This window comes from Aulostomus chinensis, chromosome 12 (genome assembly GCF_037954235.1).
Source record: "Aulostomus chinensis isolate RoL2024-O1b breed Wild chromosome 12, RoL_Achi_v1.0, whole genome shotgun sequence".
In the NCBI taxonomy this organism is placed as follows: Eukaryota; Metazoa; Chordata; class Actinopteri; order Syngnathiformes; family Aulostomidae; genus Aulostomus; species Aulostomus chinensis.
The window spans coordinates 9,843,304-9,865,599 of NC_141331.1; the positions used below are offsets into that span (position 1 = coordinate 9,843,304).

General features: G+C 43.3%; 2 protein-coding genes across 3 annotated transcripts; one reads left to right on the forward strand and one right to left on the reverse strand.

The window, feature by feature from the left end:
• The first annotated feature begins 297 nt into the window (after window positions 1-297).
• On the forward strand, window positions 298-15,540 carry smarcal1 (SWI/SNF related, matrix associated, actin dependent regulator of chromatin, subfamily a-like 1). Its single transcript, XM_086220005.1, has 17 exons — window positions 298-1,014; window positions 1,090-1,444; window positions 3,030-3,080; window positions 3,187-3,438; window positions 3,531-3,581; window positions 3,682-3,865; window positions 4,033-4,183; window positions 5,690-5,851; window positions 5,963-6,028; window positions 6,385-6,525; window positions 7,327-7,545; window positions 8,295-8,365; window positions 8,583-8,685; window positions 9,226-9,408; window positions 10,419-10,519; window positions 10,605-10,701; window positions 10,820-15,540. Exons 1-17 carry the CDS (start codon window positions 697-699, stop codon window positions 10,898-10,900), a joined length of 2,586 nt encoding a protein of 861 aa, XP_086076131.1. The 5' UTR covers window positions 298-696; the 3' UTR covers window positions 10,901-15,540.
• LOC147251960 (thioredoxin domain-containing protein 6-like) lies at window positions 11,119-20,596 on the reverse strand. 2 transcript variants are annotated; one of them, XM_086220006.1, is made up of 17 exons: window positions 20,361-20,596; window positions 20,225-20,282; window positions 19,849-19,952; window positions 19,661-19,732; window positions 18,861-18,977; window positions 18,472-18,559; window positions 17,989-18,071; window positions 17,818-17,910; window positions 16,499-16,653; window positions 16,002-16,198; window positions 14,965-15,109; window positions 14,764-14,871; window positions 14,505-14,656; window positions 13,789-13,933; window positions 12,942-13,210; window positions 12,702-12,791; window positions 11,119-11,657 (listed from the first exon to the last, which is right to left on the reverse strand). In XM_086220006.1, the coding sequence occupies exons 1-16, from the start codon at window positions 20,391-20,393 to the stop codon at window positions 12,709-12,711; spliced, it is 1,902 nt and encodes a 633-aa protein (XP_086076132.1). In that variant the 5' UTR covers window positions 20,394-20,596; the 3' UTR covers window positions 11,119-11,657; window positions 12,702-12,708. The 2 variants fall into 2 exon arrangements, with proteins under 2 accessions (XP_086076132.1, XP_086076133.1); XM_086220007.1 differs by having other exon boundaries at window positions 12,702-12,788; window positions 20,361-20,595.
• Window positions 20,597-22,296: the final 1,700 nt, after the last annotated feature.

The following is a 22,296-nucleotide window of genomic DNA, read 5'->3' on the forward strand; positions in this document are numbered from 1 at the left end:
CAAAACCTTTATTGAATTCCCTCTTAGTGGACAATTACAGCAGAAGTTAGCTAATGTTACACACTTGGCCAACACCGACTCGCAACTGAATTTTGTACATTATTTTATATTCTGAATTAAAAAAGGTTATTTTATGTATATATTTGGACTCAAATGTCTTATTTGTTTGTCTCAATAAATTACCTTACTGTCCGGAGTAATTAATTATAAATGACCCCAGGGTTTCTCTTCCTGTCTGTAAGACTTAAATGAGGGCTAAATGTCCCTTAAACCGTGTAAGAACACATTTGAGCGTAAGAACATTTCATGAACGAGGACCGTTGTTATTGACGATCAAGCGAGCAGCCGCTAGCTCCACGTGCCTGCTTGTTTTTCTGCGTCACTTCCTGCGCGGCAAAGGCAGTTCGCGAGTTCCTGTCAAGTAACTAGCTGGAGTAATGCGTCTCTAGTTCGCTTGTTCTTTTCGCCCGTAGATCTCTAGCCTGCTGACTCTGGTTTCTCTGTGAATGATTGTTCTCGGACATCACGGTCTCGATAGTTTCCGCCGTCTGGTTTGTCTGTTCCCGCCCATGCTAGCAGGTTAGCTGCCACTGTTAGCATAGGAGGCTGCGGCGCAGGTACGTGTTCTGATGGGTTCGTGTGAGTTGTCAGGAAAGACTTGTGAACGAGCGTAGAAGCCAGCAGCAGATCAGAATCATGCCTAATCAGCTGACTGCCGAGCAGCAGCGGAAGATCGAGGAGAACAGAAGGAAGGCTCTGGAGAGAAGAGCCCAGAGACTTGGACAGACCACCAGCGGGCAGAGCGGTACTTCACGCGTCTCTGAGCCACCTAAACACAACAGTCTGCCAGATCCTGCTGCCCCCAATCATCAAGAAACCTCTGGCTCAGCCTCAGCACCAAAAGGGTTTGTTCCACTCTCCAAAAGAGACTCTAAGAGCTTCAGTAACCCAAATCCCCAGCAGTTATCTGAGAGTGGGAACCAAATCAGGTCCCTGCAGAACTCCTCCCGACAGGTGAGACCTGAGCATAGATTTAACTATTGCATGGAGAATAAATACAACCTCTTTAACGCCTGTCTGTCTTCATAGATACAAGTCATCGAACCTCTTCCTCAGCCCAAAACTCAGCACCTGAACAACTTTGTCTGCTCAAATGGAAACAACCACAGTGTTAATCTAGCTCAGACGGAAGCCGATCCCGCTTCCACCGGCTCCAGCGGTGTCGTTAGCTTATTTTACAAGCAACCAAGTAAACGTGCAGTGCAGAGTCCTGCAGCACAACTCCCCTCGAACGCTTCATCGCTGAACTCTGTGCCTACTAAAAAGCCCACAGTTTCTGTGAGAGGAAGATGTGTGCCGCACACAGATGGACGTTTCAGAGTAGAAGTGGGCTACCATGCTGAGCTGATCGCTGTTTTCAAATCCATCCCCTCTAAGAACTATGGTGAGTGTGCAGCTACAGATGCGTGACAAAGGAAAAATCAACATAGTGCCTTTGTAGGGTTTGAGCCATCCACCAGCTGTCAGAACACCTTTGCTCTGCACTCAGTTGGCGTTCCACATGTTTTGCAGACAGGTTGACTATCTATATTCCAAGTTTTACTTTTTATACTTTAGCTCCAGTCAGAAGGAGCAGCCGCCTTTGGCCCAAGTTAATGACCCCTTTCTTCCAAACCTGTTTTGTGGCTTAACTACTTGACTCACTACTGCAGGTTTTGTGGGGCGGTATTCTGCTGTTGCACTCTCGATTCTAGGAAAACCAGGTTTAATCAAACATAAACTTCACATACGTTTCAGTCACGTGTAAATTCTTGACTGAGAAACCTCTGAAGTGCTGTTCCAGCCTTCCACTGTGTTCCCACGGGAGCGCGTGGCTGCTGCGTCGGTTTCGAGGAGACTGTTGCTGACTTTGACTTATAGGGATGTGCCATTGTGGATTTTTTTTTTTTTTTTTGGCTGATACTCTACTTTGCTATAACTGATTTATTTTCACAAACCGCAATGTCTCTTTATCAGGAGAGGAATGAGCATCAGCCCAGTAACCGTAGACGCCAATGACGTGATACTGAGCAGAATTTCTGCTTTAGTGAAACTGAAACGACAGACGTGACTGTTCTATCGGGAATTTGTGGTTCATCATGAAACTGGCAACGGCTTCATCCCTAAACATCAGTGACTGCGAAGTTCACAGCGAGCTGCAGTATGGATGGAGCTCCATCCCATTTCTCCATCACTTTTTTGCAGTGAACCCCCCCCCCCCCCCAAGGTGGCACCCTGACTAGAATCCTGAACTACCTCAGCTGGCTTCTTTCTACACAAAGGAGCAGCATCTTTACTCGGAGTCCCTCCCACGTGACAAGACTTCGTATCACCCTCTCACCTCAGGGAGCTGCCAGCCACCTTCCCGAGGGCTGAGGAAACCCATCTCAACAGCTTGAAGCTGCGCCCTCGCTGTTTTCGGCCTTGACTCGTATTTCCCGAACATAGCTGAGAGTAGGATCCCACTTCTCTTCTCATTTTTTCAGGTTTTCCCTCAAATTTGTCATCTGCCAGAACGCTGAATTCTGAGGAAGACTGCTACATAAACATCCTGTGAACTGGTGTACATTTTGAAATGTGGGTTTCACATGAGTACAGATTGAGAAGTACTGCAAGAGGAAAACTACAAGTGCAGCTTCATTTATTACAAGCTAACTTATCTAAACAGAATAATCATGCAGGGCCAAACATAAACAGAAACTATTTACATTCCGTCTCTGTTGCTGCTGGGTTGGCTTCACATTGGTCAAAGAGATTCTGCTTGCACATAAAACGAAGTCGGTTCTTGGCTGTTGTTGAGTGTAGCGTGTCCTACAGGAGCAGGCGTGTTTTCAGTTAGCCAGCCACAAAATCAGAATAATCTGCAACACTAAATGATAATGAATGAAAGAAAAAGTAGGTTGATGTCCCTCACGGGGGTTAGTTGTTAAATTCCAAGATCCAACATGTAGTCTTTTCACTCCTGATGTTCTGTAACTGTTCTGCACTAGACCCCACCACAAAGATGTGGAACTTCAGTGTGGAGGACTATCAACAGCTAAGTAAGTACTTGAAGAAGTATTCCTGCCAGGTGAAATCATGTGACAGGAGCTTTTTACTCTCATCTACCACTATGATGGAGTGTATTTTCTTGACCTTGCGTTGCAGTGGAAGAAGCGGCGTCTCTGGCCTCGGTGTCTCTGAGGCCTCTGGAGACGGTGGATTTGACAGCAGCCGCGAGCCGAGCTAGCGATAGCCCCATACTGGGAGCTCTGCTGAAGCTGTGCACCAGCTGGCAGAAACCTGGAGCTGTTGTGCAGGGCCAGTGCATCCTGGTGTCCCCGACCAAGTTTGAAGTCGACATCGGTTACCAGGTCGATGTCATTGCAGCGTTCAAGCAAATGCCGACTAAGTGTTACGGTAACAGTCCCATCATGACGTGATTATCCTTTACTGTCTTCTGTAGAATCATTTATGGGCTTTTATGTGTAATATTCTGGTTGTTTTTGCAGATATGAAAACAAAGAAATGGAGCTTTTCACTGGAGGATTACAGGAGACTGAGTGAGCAACATTTGCTTTATTCAGCAACTTCCTCCTTGTGTTGCTGTTTGTCTCTGCTACATTTGCCATCTTGTCTAACCGCGCTGTGTTCCATACCCAGTGGAGCTCCTCGGTGGGATAGCAGCAGTGGAGGTGGAGCCTCTGCCTAGGGCAGTAATCCAGGCTTTCTCTGCCAGGTTTGAAGGGCCTCAAGCCAGGTCTTTGGACGTCCCTGAAGCAGACCTCTCCAGCATTGACTCCTCCATTACCAGCAGCCTCATGCCCTTCCAGAAGGAGGGAGTCAAGTAGGTGCCTTTGCAAAACATTAAGCCCTCTCACTCTCGTAGCCAAAGAACAGCTTTTACTCAGCCGTGTGCAAATGAGGAGGTACCCTCTTTGACATTTCTCTCTGTGACTCTTTTCACTGTCCAGCTGTAGCTTTCTGTTTCACTATGGCTTTATGTCCCTGTAGTTTTGCAGTGTTTAAACAAGGTCGCCTCCTCCTGGCTGATGACATGGGTCTGGGGAAGACGGTGCAGGCCATTTGCATCGCAGCCTACTACAGGAACGAGTGGCCCTTGCTGGTGGTGGCTCCCTCCTCTGTGCGCTACACGTGGGCTGAAGTAAAAACATACACTCGGCACGGTGCACCACCACATTTTCACAACTTTATTTTCATTGTAAATGTAGCCCGATCATAAATTGAAAGAAATATAAATAGCCAGTAGCTGTTGGCCAGTCGCGTAATTTATTTATTTTTCTCCATCACAAGCTGTGATAAACACATTTAGAATAATTCTACAACAAGCCACGATATCCATTTGGCGTAGAATCTGGTCTGGCTACAGCATTTGCTGTAAACACTAAGAACCATCTTTACTGTTTAGATCTTAGCTGCATCACATCCTACACACACACACACACACACACACACACACACACACACACACACACACACGTCAGATTTACAGCAACATATTCTGATGTGCATTTTGAAAATAAATTCTTCCAGTCTGCAAACAAGATTTACATTTGCTTGATGGGGTTTTAGGGTTTTTGCTCCCCCCCCCCCCCCCCCCCCAAAAAAAAAAAATCCGGGATCTGTTCAGTTCTACTTGAACAAATGTGTTTGTGATGCTGGAGCTGTCTGATTCAATCCCTCTTTTTTTGGGTTATGTAATATTTCAATTTCTGCTCTGCACCGAGTTAGCAGGCACCTTTAGGAGCCCTCTAGTCTCCTCTGACAGAAAGCGTGGCCTCCACATTATCGCGCTGGTTTCCCCTTCAGCCTTTCTGCATTTGAAGGATGTTAATACTGTTTCCCTCAGGACTGCTTGCACTTTATCTTTGGCTGAGAAGATGGCAGTATTGAATTTCCTGCTTCGATTTCCCTGTCTCTTGGGTGCAGGCAAGAAATATGAATCACTGCTTTTTGACGAAGGTGCTTGTCTTTTTGTGTTTTGGGCTGCTCTGTCAAATTCTGTGTTTTTGCAGACATTAAGAGTGGAAAGATAATTGTTTTTACTTTGCATCAGTAGATTGTGTCTTATTGTCATCTCATAGAGTTGAGAGGCAGGTAAGTACACGATGCTTTCAAACTCCACATTTTCAGCAGGACTAACAAGCTACACTGGCAGTGCTTTTTCAGACAAGCTTTTGCAGGCCTTCAAGCTATTGACAAGACATGACAGTCTGTTCTCTAAATAGATATCTCGGATCAAACGCAGTCTCCCAATCAGGAGCCCGAATCACGGTGGGGAGTTTAGTGGCAGGACGTCCACTCTGTCTGGCCAGCCTCTTATCTGCATTGTTAGTCTTGTGCATTCAGCCAAATTGTCTGCAAAGCGTGAGAGCTCCACACGTAGTGACTTTAAGTTGAGCTGACAGGTGAGCGGACAACGAGTAAGTCCATTTTTTTTCCTGTAGTTTTGTCCACTGGACATTTTTCAAACTGCATAATTGGCTGTTTTGTAAATGGAAACACTGATAAATAACTTTCAAACTAGCAGATATTTCCATGAATTTGACAGTTTCAGAACGTGCCAGTGGATCTGACAGTTTCAGATCCTGATATTGTCTTTGTTTTCACAGCAGATAAATCCGTTCTTTCATTTTGTGTCCGTCTAAAGGCCTTCAGACGCTGGCTCCCTTCTCTGAGTCCTGACAGCATCAACGTGGTGATGAAGGCCAAAGATAATCTGCGGTCGGGTTTGGTCAACATCATCAGCTACGACCTCCTGAGTCGGATGGACAAACAGCAGCCAGGAAATCACTTCAGTGTTCTCATCATGGTCAGTTCAACGATTGAGTTGTTGACATTTAGGTAGAATTCGCTTCGACTTCAGTCTCCCAATTTGTTTTTAGAAACAACTTTGTGTGCGTGTGTTTGTCACTCTGTGCAGGATGAGTCTCACTTTCTGAAGAACATGAAGACGGCTCGTTGTAAAGCCGCTTTGCCTCTGCTGAAGGTATTGTTTACAGAAAGTACCCTGAAGGGGTTGTCATTACATTCATGTGTGCCGTGGCGCTCAGCAGGAGGTCTCTAAAATAGGGTCCCCTTCAAAGAAACCTATTCACCAAGGCATTACAGTAAGCTGTGAATCAGAATGCTTATTTTTAGTCATAAAAACATGAAGATTTAGGATGGCGAGTATTATTATTTTTTTGGGCTGATGAGTGATGAACATGCTCTGTTTCTCTGCACACGTTTTCAAATCTCTCTTAACCTCTGAGATCATTCCAGTATTTTGCTCATGATTGGATTTAATTTCTTGCTCTGACTCTCTGAACAATTCCCTGATCAGAGTTGATTTTCTGTCATCAGGCAGCAAAGAGGGTGATTCTTCTCTCCGGGACCCCGGCCATGTCCAGACCTGCTGAGCTCTACACCCAGATTCTGGCTGTGAGACCCACGCTCTTCCCACGCTTCCACGAGTTTGGGATGCGCTACTGTGATGCTAAACAGGTAGCTTAGGTTTGAAGAACATTGATCTGCTAAGGTCTGATAAATAATAAAATATAGATTTATTTGTGTATTATTCAAGGACACCAGCACCATCCCAGGCACTTATCAATCATGTTTAAACTACATTCTTGGTGCGTTACACGCAAGCACACTGCATTTTCAAGTCGTTGGGTGCTGCTGATTGACACTCCCTAAAGCCTGTTGCATCTCAAAGACATTTAAGGTCAATTCATGCTTTATTTGTTTTTATTTATCCTCCTTACTTAAACTGCACAGTCTGCTCTTTCCTGAGGGAGATGACCACTTCAATACACTGAAGAGGCAAAATTTTACGAGACTAGTTGAACTCCCAGAGACCTGTAAACAGACTTTGATGTGTTTAAAAAAAAGAAAGAAAAAAAAAAGCTGAAGTTCCTCCTCTTTTGTTGCTGTATTCTTTCTACTTACACCTCCTCAATTTTAACAAACTCAAGTGAGGGTGCTGCTGCATGATTAAAATAAAAATAAACCAGTATTCACCCCATTTTTGTCACTAATGTGACCTGCGGCTTACAAAGGATCATGACTATCACGTCTAATGTTAAAAAAAAATGTCTCCAGTCTTTTTAATTTTCTGTTTCGACTGGAATGAAAATGAATCTGAATTTATGATTGAAAAGAAGCTTCAACCTTAATATTAAGTGCTTCATACGGGGTCTGGCCACCTGCTCCCACTTTCCTGCCAGCTCTACCTTCTGTGTCATCCCCCTGTCACGTCAGTCTCTTTCCCTCAGCATCCTTGTGTGTCTCCTCCTCCTCTAGATGACTTGGGGATGGGATTACTCAGGCTCCTCTAATCTCGGGGAGTTAAAAGTGCTGCTGGAAGAGTGTCTGATGTTGCGACGCCTCAAGTCGGACGTTCTCTCCCAGCTTCCTTCGAAACAGCGCAAAGTTGTCACGGTGACCATAGATGGCATCAGCACCCGAACAAAAGCAGCTCTGTCAGCTGCAGCCAAGGAGTTGGCCAAGGGACATCACAATGTAAGTTACACATCCTTTAGGTCGGAGAATGTCAGTGTTCTCACAACGTCCTAACTACGTAACAATGCCTTTAAAATGTAATCAGTCCTTGGATCTTTCCAAACATTCATTTAAAAAAACCAAAACAACACAATGCAACAAACAAGCATTTGCAGAAACATATTTCAGATAATCCGTGTGAGTGAGAGCTCCAGTTTAGAGTGAAAGAAAACTATCAGTCTGAATCTGCTAAAAACAAACTAAACTGCCACCAAATGTATCAGACTCTTCCTCACACCATCAATCAACCATCCCTCCCCGCTCGCCAGCAACAAAATAAAATGTTATTTTGTACAAAATCCATCAAGACATGTAAGAGATAATAAATATTTTGTTAAAAAAAAAATCAATAATGTCTGCCACAGGAGGGGGAACATTTCCGGTAATATGAAGCAAATCCATCAAAGCTTAGACAAAACTGATGCGGCTGCCGCAAGAAGTTAGCTCCTGTGACCAATAGGGATTAGGTTTAGGCCAAATTCGACAACATCGTATTCATACGAGTGAGTCCTAACAGGTCTGAAAAACACACACACTCACAAGTGTATTAAAAACCAACATGAGACACTCCTGGTAGTGAAAAGTGGAGTCGCAGAGCTCGCACTTATTCTCACACTGTTCCTCAGAGTAATTGCACTCTTATCAAATCATCAAATACAATCTCCTGTCAGCTCTTATCTCTTGTGCCTTATCTCCCTTTTTTTCTACAGAAAAAGGAAGAGAAAGAAGTGCTCCTCCTCTTTTATAACCACACAGCTGAAGCCAAGCTCCAAGCCATAATGTACGTACAGTCGCCCTTAATAGGAGGAGATCAGCACGTCAGATCAGCTCAGTTATGATGAGGGATCAGATTAAAATGTCAGAATGAAGCCCAAATCTTTTGTCTGACTGGTGTGATTGTGCAGGCTTTTAAGATAACTTCTTAACAAGTACATCAGAACGCTGAATATTTTAATGCTGAAACAGTTTGAGAACCATGTTGTTTCTGCCACCGACAGGGAGTACATCACAGACATGTTGGAGTGTGGGAGGGAGAAGTTTTTAGTCTTCGCCCATCACAAGTTAGTGCTGGATCATATCACCACAGAGCTGGTAAAGAAGGTAAGATGTTCTCATCATAGGCAGCTACTGTGGAGTAAAAGAATGCATCTGGACTTAAACTCTGACCAGGCTTCAGACCATCAGCCTGCAGGAAACTGGAGGATTAGCACATTTGAGCTCTAAGTTGTGCATTCAGGCACCTTGGAATTAGGGAAAGTTCCCATGTAGAAACATTTTAGCGTACGAGGGCTGATATGACAAACTGAATTTTTAACATTTTGCACGATGAGGGTAATGTCCAGAGGTTCACTACCAGCTAATGAAAACGACATAAATTAACAGTGAAGGGACTTATGAATGCATATGTTCTCTCCTCTTTTACCACAAATACTGGCATGTCGAGTGATGTCATACCTCTGAGCTCTTGCGTTGTCTGCTCGCAGTCTTGATGCATCGCCTCGTTTCTTGACACATCATTCTCACCTGAATAGTTTGAAACCATTCGTGTATCTGTGAGATGAGCTAACGCTCCACAGCTGTCATTCTTGTGAGCAGCTTTTCCTTGAAAGAATGCGATTATTAGTTGCGTCTCTCCCTCAGAATGTCAATCACATCCGTATTGACGGTGCCACTCCGTCGTTTGAGCGACAGCAGCTCTGTAACAGGTTTCAACTCTCCAACAAGACCTGCGTGGCTCTGTTGTCCATCACTGCGGCCAACATGGGTCTGACGCTGCACTCCGCTGATCTGGTGGTCTTCGCAGAGCTTTTCTGGAACCCCGGGGTAAGATGATGGCTGATATTGATTCAGTATGCTCCACTTTCATTTCAGATTGTTAAATAGGAACACATGCTGGGTTCCAGTCTAGTCCTACTCATTTAAATTCTACTTCCTTTGTTTTCATGCCGTCATGTTGTCGTTAAACCTCATACGCAGCTGCTTGTAACCTTGGGGGGGGGGGCTCTGCAATATTAATTTTAAGCATCAGCCAACACTAAATGACAGAGAACAAAAAATGTCTGGTGAAGAAAGTTAAACACGTAGCAGCTCAAGAGTCACTTGTATAAATTACCTTAAGTTTAAGTTCGTCCCTCAGGCAAAATATTCCCCCTAAACTGAGGGGTTACTTTCGAGCACAGCATATACCAGGGATGTAGAGAGGAAGTTTCTGTCCTTGCTGTCATGTTATGTAAATTAGAAGAGAAGATGACTTTCACATCCACAAACAAACATCTTACAAGGAAGCACACCCAACCTATGTGTGTTAGAAGTGACTGTCAAGACCCCTGGAGAGGTGGTCCATGCCAAAAGTGCCTTTCAAGTCCGGGGAGAAGAGGGGAACAAATCCAAGAAAAAGCTAATTTAATTATGAAGTGAAAAATGCTATACTCAACCTGTGCTGCTAACTCGTCTCTTTGAAGTGGTTTCCTCTTTGTTACAGGCAATATCTTTTTAGGGCTATAATTTCAACTGTTGGCAGCTCAATTATAAGCCTGAATAATGAATTAATACTTTCCCAAAGCAATCGTTGAACTTTCAGGGTCACTGTTGCTGAATGAATGAAGGCAAGAGACGTATGGGAATACTAAACTGCTTGAAAGCTTAAATGTTGTATTTAACGGCCAGACAGTATAAATGTGGCCGATCTCAAGCTGCCAGCAACTTATCTTGTCTTGTCGCCAGTGATAAACGCCAAGACTGATTCGTCTGGTTGCAGAAATCTGCAGACTGACACGCAGCAGACAGTTGCATGTGTCAAATGGCCATTAAAGGAGAATGCTTATCTGCTGCAGGTTCTCATTCAGGCAGAGGATCGGGTGCATCGTATTGGACAAACTAGCAATGTGAACATTCACTATCTGGTTGCCAAGGGAACAGCTGATGATCACTTGTGGTATGTAAGATTGAACTAAAAACTCAGCAACAGCATTTGAAAATGTGTCTACATGATTGTAAAAGTATTCTTTTCATTGACGCAGGCCAATGATCCAGGAAAAAATGAAGGTCTTGGAGCAGGTCGGTCTGTCTGAGTCAAACCTCTCAGCCAATGCGTTAAGGGCCAGCTTCCACTCTAAGGTAAACTATGTGTGTATACACACACACACACACACTGATGCTGTATCAACACGGCTAAACCAAATATGCACTGTATGTGTAGACAAAGAGTTGAATGTAATTATTTGGATTTGTTCAGGATCAGAATCAGAGGACCATCACAGAGATGTTTCAGAGGTCGTTCACCGCTGATGACGACATGAACGAAGCAGTTGTCTGAGGCTGCTACCCACTGGGAGGACATGCCGTCCGAAAGCACTTGTGGGGGCGACACCACAGCTGGGTAGCAGGAAGCCCCAGCAAACAGAGCATCAGAGACGATTTCAGCAGATGACTTTGAGTTAAGATGATCTTTAACTTACTAAGTCTAGGTCCTAGTTTTTGACCCATCATGAATTTAATTGTGTGACTTTTGTCTGTTTTGTGAGAATTAACAAATTTTATTTAATTTTAAGAAAAAAATTTGAATAAAACTTCCATTTTTTTAATCAGAGAAAAGCACAGATGTGTCACTAACTGCTCTTAAGAGTTAAAAAGAAACATTTCACAACTAACATTTGCATCATTTCACCTGGGGAAGCACTCGTCAGTTAGATGTCATCAACTCAAACATAAGCATTAAAAAGATAATGAACCATAATTCTGTACTTACTCTATATTGCAGATATTTATTTAACAGGAAAAAATGGTAATCTGAGAGCCTTAACCTAACATTTTTCTATCTTAACAGAACTCAAAGTACAATGTTGCCTTATTAAAACAGACCTCAACAAATGAAGGAATTCCAAGTTCTGGACACTCATCATCGTGTCAGCGCACCGCTGCTGTTAGGAGCCAGCATCAGATATATTGGGCTCGCTTATTTTGCGGTGCTCTCTTTATCTTAAAGGCTAAACCACATGAGGAAGGAGCAGGTGTGATTCAGTGTGAGTGTTCTGCATCGTCCCTGGTCTGCCACTTTGATTTATGTGGTTCACCTGTAAAGGAGAATAATTAGGTCAACTTTTCTGAATGAAAACAAAAGCTCTAGTGTGTCCTCTCCATAGATGGAAGTGTTGCTCGGTTAAAATTAATCTACTGAATTTGCAAGGGGGACTTTTTTTTCTCTCTCTAAATCCTATTTTTATATCAGCAAAACTAGATCAGGTAGAGCACATTTGCACTAAAATGGTTCCCTCAGTCCCTCTAGTGAGGATTTACTCAACGTTCCAAAACAGTCTTTATCATTCAAGCTATCTTGCTTTTGGAAGCGATCAGCTATGTCACTATGGTCTCAATTTAGTAATATCTGCTCTTAGTCTCAATAAATAAACTGCTCTGTGCCTATTCCAGAGATGGAGCATCTCAAAGGTACTGGGAGTCTGGCCAAAGCTGAAGGCCTTCCCAGACACATGCAAGATGTTAAACCTCAAATCAAACACCAGATTAATGCACAATACATCCATAAATGGCAATAAAGTTGATCACAAACTGAAGGGAAAATATACTCAAAGCCGCACGTTCATAATTCTGATGCATTTATTTCAGCCAATAAAAACTAAAGTTTTGGCAAATTGCCCTCGTCTGGATAAAAAAGCCAGCAGGTACCTGACAAGCATTTACACCAGCTGGGCCACAAATCAGGTGAATAAACCTCCGGACCCTTTTAATATCATTATTAAGAAAAATACTACAAATACATTTTTATGAGTCATGTGTCTGGAATTTTCCTTGTTTTTTTATTCAACTGTAATGCAGAGCCTTATATATAGATTCACAACAACACTGGATTATCAGTGCTGTATGTACCAGTTGGCTACTGGTCTCAGGCTTCTAGATCAGCTGCTGATGTCGTCCCCCCTCACTTATCCTGGGTGTCTTGTTCTATAAATCCAGAACAACAACGTCCTCCTGTGGAGTTTGTTGACCCCCAGTCTGTAATATTTTAAGGTGTTCGGTGTAATTAGGTGCTCACAGTTTTGAATGATCCAGCTGTGACTTGGGGGCACAGCTTACATCATTAATACCTTTTTTGTACATACCTTCACGCTACTGATGATTATCAGAAACCTCTTCTGTTGGGGATCCTGGTGATCTTAGTTTTTCATCTACAGAATTAGCTTGCTCTTCTGCTGGGAGATAATCAGGAAAAAAAATCTTTAAATTCTAGTGTCTTTTGAACCAAAAAACACAAAATGACAGTATTCCTCTATAACGGTATAAAACTCCAGAAAAAGAAAAAGATAATGTTGTTACAAGTCTAAAGCGTGACATGAATATACCTAGAATAGTGGTGCTAGTGGTGGTCTCTCTGTCACCAGTGAGCTCTGCATCGCTGCATCTGTCACCGAAGATTAACGAGATCTTCTCCTCTGCATGCTGCTCACTGGAGGAGCCATGGACGGCGTTGCGGAGGATATCGGAGGCAAAGCGGGCTCTCAGGGAGTTTGGGGCGGCCACCTTTGCCCGATCAGGGTCTGAGGGACCCATCATGGCCCTCCACTCCTCCACTGCATTCTCCTTAGTGAGGATGAGCATCACACAGGGGCCCCTGATGCAAATGATAGCAGGATGCTAATATTTAATCACATCTTTTCAAATATATGCCCTTGCTCATATTATTTGTGGTTGATGTTGACTACGTGCGGTTTTCTTTGTTGCTTAAGGTTTAGCAACATAATCACAATGAAAAGTGAAATTTAACGCAGCCAGCTCAGATTTCATTGGTTTCCCTTCTAATGCTGTTGCATGAACTTGGAACCAGTAATAAATTACCTAACATAACATTAACGTAAATAACAAATTTTATAGAAACACCACAACTACAGTACGACTAAACCTGTGGTGATACTAAGGGATAGGGCCATCCAAGGTTGGCATATCTCCATGCACATTCCATCAGAAGAGTTGTGTAAGTGAAGGAGCTAATCGAAGCGGAAGATAATTCCACAACGTAGATGTGCTGTGAAAAAAATCAAGATAGACTTCCTCGCTGGTTGCCGGGGGCTGGCTGCCTTGATTCTAAGCTGCTAAGATTACTGTTGTAAAGTGCTGTGAAAACTTGGAGTGGCTATGGGAATTAGGGCAGGTCTACCGTGCTCCTGTGGTTGTGACCGGGGATACACTAACCCACGCATGAACTCCACCAGCTGGCTGAAAAAAGGCTTCTCCCTGTGCTCTTTATAAAACCCCTCAGCCGTTTCCCTCGACAGGATCGTTTCCTTCAGGCGAGATACAGAAAACCCGCTGGCATGAATCTCCTCCAGAATTTTCTCTGTGAGAGGAAATAATTATTACAGACTCCTTTCTGAACAGAGCTTAAGTGTATGAGCACAACAGTGATGAAAAATCTATTAAAATTGTTATGAAATTGTAATATGGCCTAGTGCAACATCTAAACTGCAGGAGGTGCAATTTTTGCAAAAGGCCAAAATGTGAGTCCAAATGCCATGTAAATTAATTAAATTCAGTAATACGTTGCTGCAGAGATATCCCTGGATAACAATGGCATCCTAAAGACTTGATATGGTTTTGATCCCCACAAAAAGCACATTTTTAGCATAGAATATGAGAGATATGCAAACTTGGCCCCCATTTCCCATTACCACAAAAAATGGATAGCTTAAAACAAAGTAACCATACCAAAAAAAGCAAGGAAAGCACAAAATATGAGACATAAGCAGATGACAACATGGGGAAAAGTCCCAGAATTAATCACAGAATAATCAGTCATTACATTTTCAATTATAATTTGATAATGGTAAAAGAACGATCAGTGAATCATCAGTCAAAAATAACTGCAGTTGGACACTTTGAGCCATAGAACAGAAACTAGCTGTGGACACCTTTGTGCTCCTGGCTGGCGTCAGGTTTGATGACCGCTAGTGTCTGCTGTGTAGGGAAGAAGAAGCTGATCTCTCGTGTTGCGTCTTCATCACTTGCACTTCCATGCAGCTGGTTGACTGGGTCGTCTTGCACTGCAAACTGAGCCCTTAGACTGAATGATGACAAAAACAGGAGACAGAAACATGAGGACAAATAGATATTTAGCCACCACCTTCATTTCAGTGTTGAAGAAAGAAAGAAAAAAAAAAAAGCACTCACCATTCAGGACTCCCTTCCTTGGCTTCTATAACATCAGACGGACCAAGGATGTTCTTCCAGTGTTCCACAGCTCCCGCTCTGGCTAACACCAAAGCTAGCACAGGCCCACTGTAAGTGAGCACATGCTGAACAACTGTCTGCAATGACATGATACTACTTCTTTTACATTTTCACTTTTTATAACAGCATCTGTTAAGTTACCTGGTCATATTTTGCAGCAGTGCAGGAAAGTAATCCTCCTCAACACGATGGGAATAAAACTGTCGGACCTGCTCCTCCGTCAGCATCACCTCTCTTTGGAGAGCCACCATGAAGCCCGAGTTGTGGATTTGGGATAAAATGTCCTCTAGGGAACCAAAGATACGAAAATGTTCATTTAAGTTTAAATCTATCTTTAGAGGCTAAATCTATGTACTAACACTGTTATAGCAATATATGACAATTTTGTTTCACAATACCATGATTTATTCTCCAGCCCCTACTATCAGTGTTGTGCTGGTAAATATATCGTGATAAGAATGTACTGCGACCTGTGTACACTACAGCAGCAACATTTTAGTGTTCCACTGTTATACTGTTCAGTGAGAAACGCAAAGATTTAGAATCATTTTATTTATCCACATGATTTAATGGCAGCTTCTTTTACTGTGTTCAGTACAACTTTGCAAATATTGTTCTAAATATTGATAAACTGGAACGGAAATTTTGAATAAAATAGCTTTGACTCCATTTGTCTGTTGAGTTTTCAACATAAAATGATGTACATATTTTTAGACTACCGAGGTGGTGCCCAGGTGTAAAAATGTAAAAATAAAGATTGTAAAGTACTAAAGTATAGAGCATAGTGTGCTGCCGTACATTGTGATAAAATTGTATTGATGCTTATCGTACACGCCCTAACTACAGTGGCAATGAAGAGGAAAGCACATAAAAACAAGAAGGAAAAAAAGACAAAATGGACCAAAAAACCCATACAAATAAGAAGGAACACAAAGTTTAGTTCTTTTTCTTTCCATTTGAATGAGTTTTCAGTGCCACCATACCTAATAGACAGAGATTTTTTTTGCATGGGAAAGTGTAATCCATTTCTTTGCACTGTAATTAGCAAAATGGAACAAAATCAGCAAATTTATGGTGAAGGAGTCAAGAAGCACTTCATGAATATATGTATGAGCCACCCTTGAGTGTGTATTTGTGTGCTTGCGTCCAAGTGCTTATGTAGCTGGCACAGGACCCACCTCTGTTTTCTCTGGCAATGGTGGGCCGGATGAGAGCCAGTGTCCTCTCCACACGCTCATCCTCCCCATCCTGCCCCGCTACTGAAGCCATCCTAAAGTTGGGGAAGAAGAAGGCAAGCTCCCTGCTGGCCTGGTCGCTGTCCTCACTACCGTGCACGGCGTTGAACAGTGTATTTGTGCCGTATTGTGCCCGCAAGCTGCAGGAACCCAGGGGGGAGAATAAGAGGAGAGCAGATGGTTGCTCGGCTGGTGCTCAAGCGTAGAGAAGCATAATGTTTGGGTGTGTCTGACGGAGCGGGCGGAATGTGCTGTTCAGCGGCTTCTTCAGATTTAACGCTGAGATTGTTTCACACTGTCGCAATCAATAACGCTCGCTTAAATGCCAGTCACAGGACGGAGAGTCACTTCATCAGTGTAGTTTAATTTCACTGGTGTTGTCTCAAGACTGATGAATTTTCAAGTGTTTTTCTAAATAGAGCATATGTCCACTAACTAACCTTTCTGGCTTCTCTCTCTTGGCCTCATCGATGTTTGCTGGGCCAATGAAATCACACCACGCTTGTACGGCGTTGGCCGAGCCCTCAACCTTGGACAGAACCAAAATATGGCAGGGCCCGCTGGACATGAACTGCACCAAGTCCTCAAAGCATGACTGCAATCCCCATCACATACAAATGAAGAGAGAAATAAAAACAGACACATAGGAGTGTAATGAACATGTCGCACACAATCACTGCCGACAGAAATAATACTACATTACAGCATTACCTCACGAGCACGATTGCTTGTCACTGTTCTCATACATTGTGTCTCTAATCACGTAGTCTCAACACAAACAGCTCAAAAAGCAGGAACTAAAGAGCCGCTCAGACAGCTCGTCTGTCTTCAGCTCGGTGGTGAAATGCAGATGGATGTGTGAAGTATTTCTAACAAACGGTAATGACGCTCTGCGATCAGGCTGACGGATGAGTCAGGCCAACCTGAAAAACTTCATCCGTCCACCCTTCAGCTGTTTGACTGCTGCACAAATACACTGCAGCATCTTACAAACAGGAGTGTGTGTCTTACAAGTACATAAAATATTACAATATACAGTGCTATACTGTCGCTCTGTACTGTAGTGAACTATACTACAATATACTCCTCTATGCAGTATGAAACCATACCATACTATACAGCACTATGCAGTACCATACTACACTCAGTACTATGCTGTGCTAATCTACAATGTACATTGCTATACTATATAACATGATACTGTATCACACTTTACTACACTGGACTATACTATACTGACCTGTACTATACTATGGTAATATAATATTTATACACTTAGCTACACTACTATACTATTATTCTACTACACTATAAACTATCGGACTATTCTGAACTACGTATATTATACCAGGTTGTATTATACTACACTTTCCTATAGTAACTTGGCCTACACCTCCCTGCACAACACTATATTCCAGTATCCAGTAGACTTTACTACATTATTGGTCTACTCTACAGTGCTATACTATACTACACCAAACTAAACAGTACTATAATATGCTTTTAATACTGTACAGCAATACACTGTATTATACTTTCCTATATATACTACGCTATACTGCATTACACTAGTCAACACTATACTGACATTGTACTACACCTCACTCTTACACTTTACTGCACTACACTATACAGCATTATGGTATTTCAATGTACTACGCTATACTGCATGACACTACTCTATCATCCTGTACTATGCCATGCAACACTACTACACAGTGTACTGTACTGTACTGCACTGTGTTGCGTTTACTGATACCTGTGCAGCTTTGTGCTGGTACAACTCTCGAGCGTCAGCCTCAGTCAGCGTTCGTTCCTCGTAGGCCAGCAGCTCAAACCCTGCATCTTGAATCTGACCAGGAGAGTGACATCAGCATTGAGAATGAGTTGAGAGGATCAGGGCTTCTACGAGTGTGAGCGGCCAGCGTACCTTCATAGTGATCTCATTTGCCTTTCCGTGAGCAACAGCATCAGGTTTGATGATGGCAACTGTGTAGGATTCACTGGCAGGAACTGAAGGAGCCGAGACACGATCAGCAATGCAGACTGAATATCACAGTAACAACAGTTCTAATGCCAGTTAATATTTAAGTCAGACACATCATTCAATATTACAGATTTCAATTTGCTGTAATTTGGAAATGTACTTTCCATCATATTTTTAGATTAGTATTCTGCTTTCCTAAAATTTAATGTGCTTCACACAAAGTGAGTTTCAACTAGGTCACATTACAGCCCACTAGAGGGAGCTCACTGTCCCCTCATGGGTCACAAGCCAGTAGTTGAGAACCCAGGCTTAGACTACTCTGAAAATGTTTAATAGGTTCAGATGAAACATGAGTGGTGAGCAGAAGTTGTGGTGACAAAGGCAGAAATATACAATCCCAGAATGATAAAAGTGTTTCCGTGGCACCTATTATGCTCTCCTCATTTCCAGATGTCTCAGGTGACTCCTCCTCCTCTTCTTTCCCTTTTTCATCCTCCAGACCATCATCTTTAACCTGCCAGCAGTGACAAGAACCACTAAACATTCAGTCCTTAACAACACGCGCACGCACGTGTGTGTTTGTGTGTGTGTGTGTGTGTATGTGTGTGTACTGTGTGAAAGCTTGTATCTCATAATAGGAATGCAACTAATGATTAATTCTGTTTGCTATGTCCGGGCATTTTGATTCCAAAGCAGTTTTGCTTCAAATACCAATTAAACGTGTTTATACACCAAGATATATGATAACTGATTTTCTGTTGACCAGCTGAACATTATGCATGGATAAGGAAAAGCATATTTATCACATAGCTGACCGCTTTACGTTCACCTCCTTGCTCCAGGACCAGTTTCTCCTTGGCCAGTTCTTCTATGATCAGCTTCTGAAGCAGAGGAGCGTTGGCCCCTCGCAGCACCGCCACCAGCTCCCCACCCTGGACACGCAGCACAGGTATCGATCAAACCGCCAGTCACAACAGTGGTGACAGCAGAGGCTTTTTTTAAGCAATTAATCCACAGAAGGTAGAAATAAAAAAAACATAAGCAAACTAAAACAGAGAAAAAAGAGATTACACAAATGAAATAAAGACTCGAAATATTGGATCAGAAGAGTCAGGATGAGAAGAAATCTAGAAAAGATGCATTATCCATTAGTCAAGATTGATTGTGAGAAAATGAACTGCCAAATATTTTGATAACCTACTTAGCCCCGGGGTAGTCAAAGAGAGTTTTAATGAGCATAGATCATGAATGGCAAGTTCCCCAAATTTACTAACTGTGCTGAGAAGCCACAAGAAATGACCGGTTCCCCAGAGCCACTGACACTTGCTGATTATTGATTGAACCAATAGGAACGAGTAAAAAACAGTGTATTATTGTGATTAATTGTAATCGAGCAAAAAGTTTGAATGACTGTGATACTGAAGTCACACCAGCCAGCTCCATGAGGAAGTATGAATATAGTATTTGGATGAAAAAGAGAGGATTATATGCACAGACGTTGCCTCATATGAACTTAGCGAAGCATGAAAAGGCCACAATCTCACTGTACAAACATAATCACTGAATACACACACACACACACACACACGCACGCACACTGTTCAAACACACTCACCCCATAGAACAGGAAGGTGGGCTCACACTTCCCCCGATACTTCTCCAGAACATCAATGCTGTCTGCCTCAGCCTACACAGCGCATGCACGGGCACCACACACACAAACACACAGACTTCAGCACTATTCCCTCACAAATTTAGATTTTAATTTAAATTATTCACACTTTGAATTTCCCCTGGGCTTACTGTGGCAAAGTGTAACAGGTCATCACCCAGCTCGTTCTTTATTTTTCGTAGGAGACTAACCACAGCTCGACAGGGACCGCACCAGTGTTGGTACACATCCACCACTGAGGATGTGTGTGTGTGTGTGTGTGTGTGTGTGGGGGGGGGGGGGGGGGGAGAGAGAGAGAGAGAGAGAGAGAGAGAGAGAGAGAAGCCTTCATTTATTCTGCAGTAATCCCAGTGACCACACGGAGGCAGCAGCAGACTGTAAATAATGTTTACCATGGCTCGACTGTCAGACATGGTTGTTCCACTTGACTGGCAAATGTTTTCTTATAGTGAGATACGTTGAAACAATTTGGTGTGTAAGGAAAACCTCAAATTTTGATGTTCCTACCTGTCAACCCTTTAGTGGCAAGAATCTCCTCCCACTGCTCCTGGCTTGTGACAGATGTCTGGACAAGAAAATGAATATAAGTTGTTGAAGCATGTTGTCATGTTTAGCTACAGAAATATGCGGCGTTTTTTCCCACCTGCAGACTCGCTTCCTTCTTCTTCCCTGCCATCTTTAGCGTTAAATTAGGCTGTGTGTGTGTGTGTGCGTGTGTGCGTGTGCGTGTGTGTGTGTAAGAGTGCACTCAATAGCCAAGATACAATATCGATAAGTTAAATTAGCGGGCTGAAGTGCTAAATTGCTACTAAATGACGCCACATCAGATTCTACACGCGATTGTTTGGCCACTTGGTTGCTAAGAGACAGAACTTCCGCTTTCCGGTATCGGCGATGAAGTTAGTTTTATGTTGGGTACAGTCACCTCTGGTCCCAGCAGCCTCTCTTACTTGGTCTCAAAACCACATGATATGATTTAAGCATTTAATAATTTATTGATAAACCCCAAGTATGGTTAAGAGGTAGCAGATACTGTTTAAAATAAACATTTTAATCCCAAATATTTCCCAAATATTATGCAATATGAATCTTTTTTTCAATTGCTTCCATGTCATGTGACCCAGTAACTCCAAATTAATACCAGCTATTTACCAGACTGGACAAATAAGACACAACTCTTTTTATTCAATTTACTGATAAATACATATTGTATGAATATTTTACACATAATTCATCATCATCTTTATTCCATAGATTGTATGTCATGTGACTCAGAGACTCCAATTCAAACAACAGAACAAAACTACACTGGAATTTAAAGGCTGTGATGTGCTTCCCAGGGATTTGCCATCTCCGCTCAGATGGGTGGTTCTTACATCTTTATGAAGCCATCTGCCTTTCTAAAGACCAAAAGACCAATGTAATAATTTCAGTGGCTCAAGGCCATAACCATGAACACACTGTACTTCTTGACCTACACTAGAAATACTGTGCCTGCCGCACTGTATGGATTCAGACCTTTGCTGTAGCTTATTCAGGTTATTTGAACTGTACTAAAGCAGATCCATCCATCCATCCATTTTCTTCCACTTATCCGGGGTTGGGTTGCAGGGGCAGCAGCCTAAGCAGAGAGACCCAGACTTCCCTCTCCCCAACTACTTCGTCCAGCTCCTCACCGGAGATCCCGAGGTTTTCCCTGGCCAGCTGAGAGATTTAGTCTCTTTAACGTGTCCTGGGTCTCCTCCGAGGCCTCCTACCGTTTGGACATGCCTGAACACCTTCCCAGGGAGGTGTCTGGGAGGCATCCTGGCCAGATGCCCAGTCCACCTCATCTGACTCCCCTCTACTCCGAGCTCCTCCCAGATGGTGGAGCTTCTTTCCCTATCTCTAAAAGAGGGCCCAGCCACCCTCTGGAGGAAACTCATTTTAGCTGCTTGCACCCTCAATCTTGTCCTTTCGGTCATTACCCAAAGCATATGACCATAGGTGAGGGTAAGAAAGTTGATTGACAGGTAAATTGAGAGCTTTGCCTTTCGGCTTTGGATGCCTTTTCCAAATTCACAAAACACATGAAGAGTGGTTGGGCAAACTTCCATGCACCCTCAAGGACCCAGCCAACCGTGTAGAGTTGATCCACAGTTCCATGACCAGGATGAAAACCACATTGCTCTTCCTGGATCCGAGGTTCGACTATCCAACGCACCCTCCTCCCCAGAACCCCCAAATAGACCTTACCAAGAAGGCTGAGGAGTGTTATCCCATGACAGTTGGAACAAACCCTTCGGCCCCCCTTCTTAAAATAGGGGAACCACCACCCTGGTCTGCCAATCCAGAGGCACTGCCCCTGATGTCCATGAGATGCTGCAGAGTTGCGTCAACCAAGACAGCCCTGCAGCACCCAGGGCCTTGAGGAACTCTGGGTGGATCTCCCCACCGCCGGTGGCCACCAACGGGTTCTGGGACTACCGCCACCTGACCACCAGGTGATGATCAGTTGACAGCTCCACCGCTCTCTTCACCCAAGAGTCCAAGATATATGGCCGCAAGTCCGACGACACGACCACAAAGTCACCCGTCGA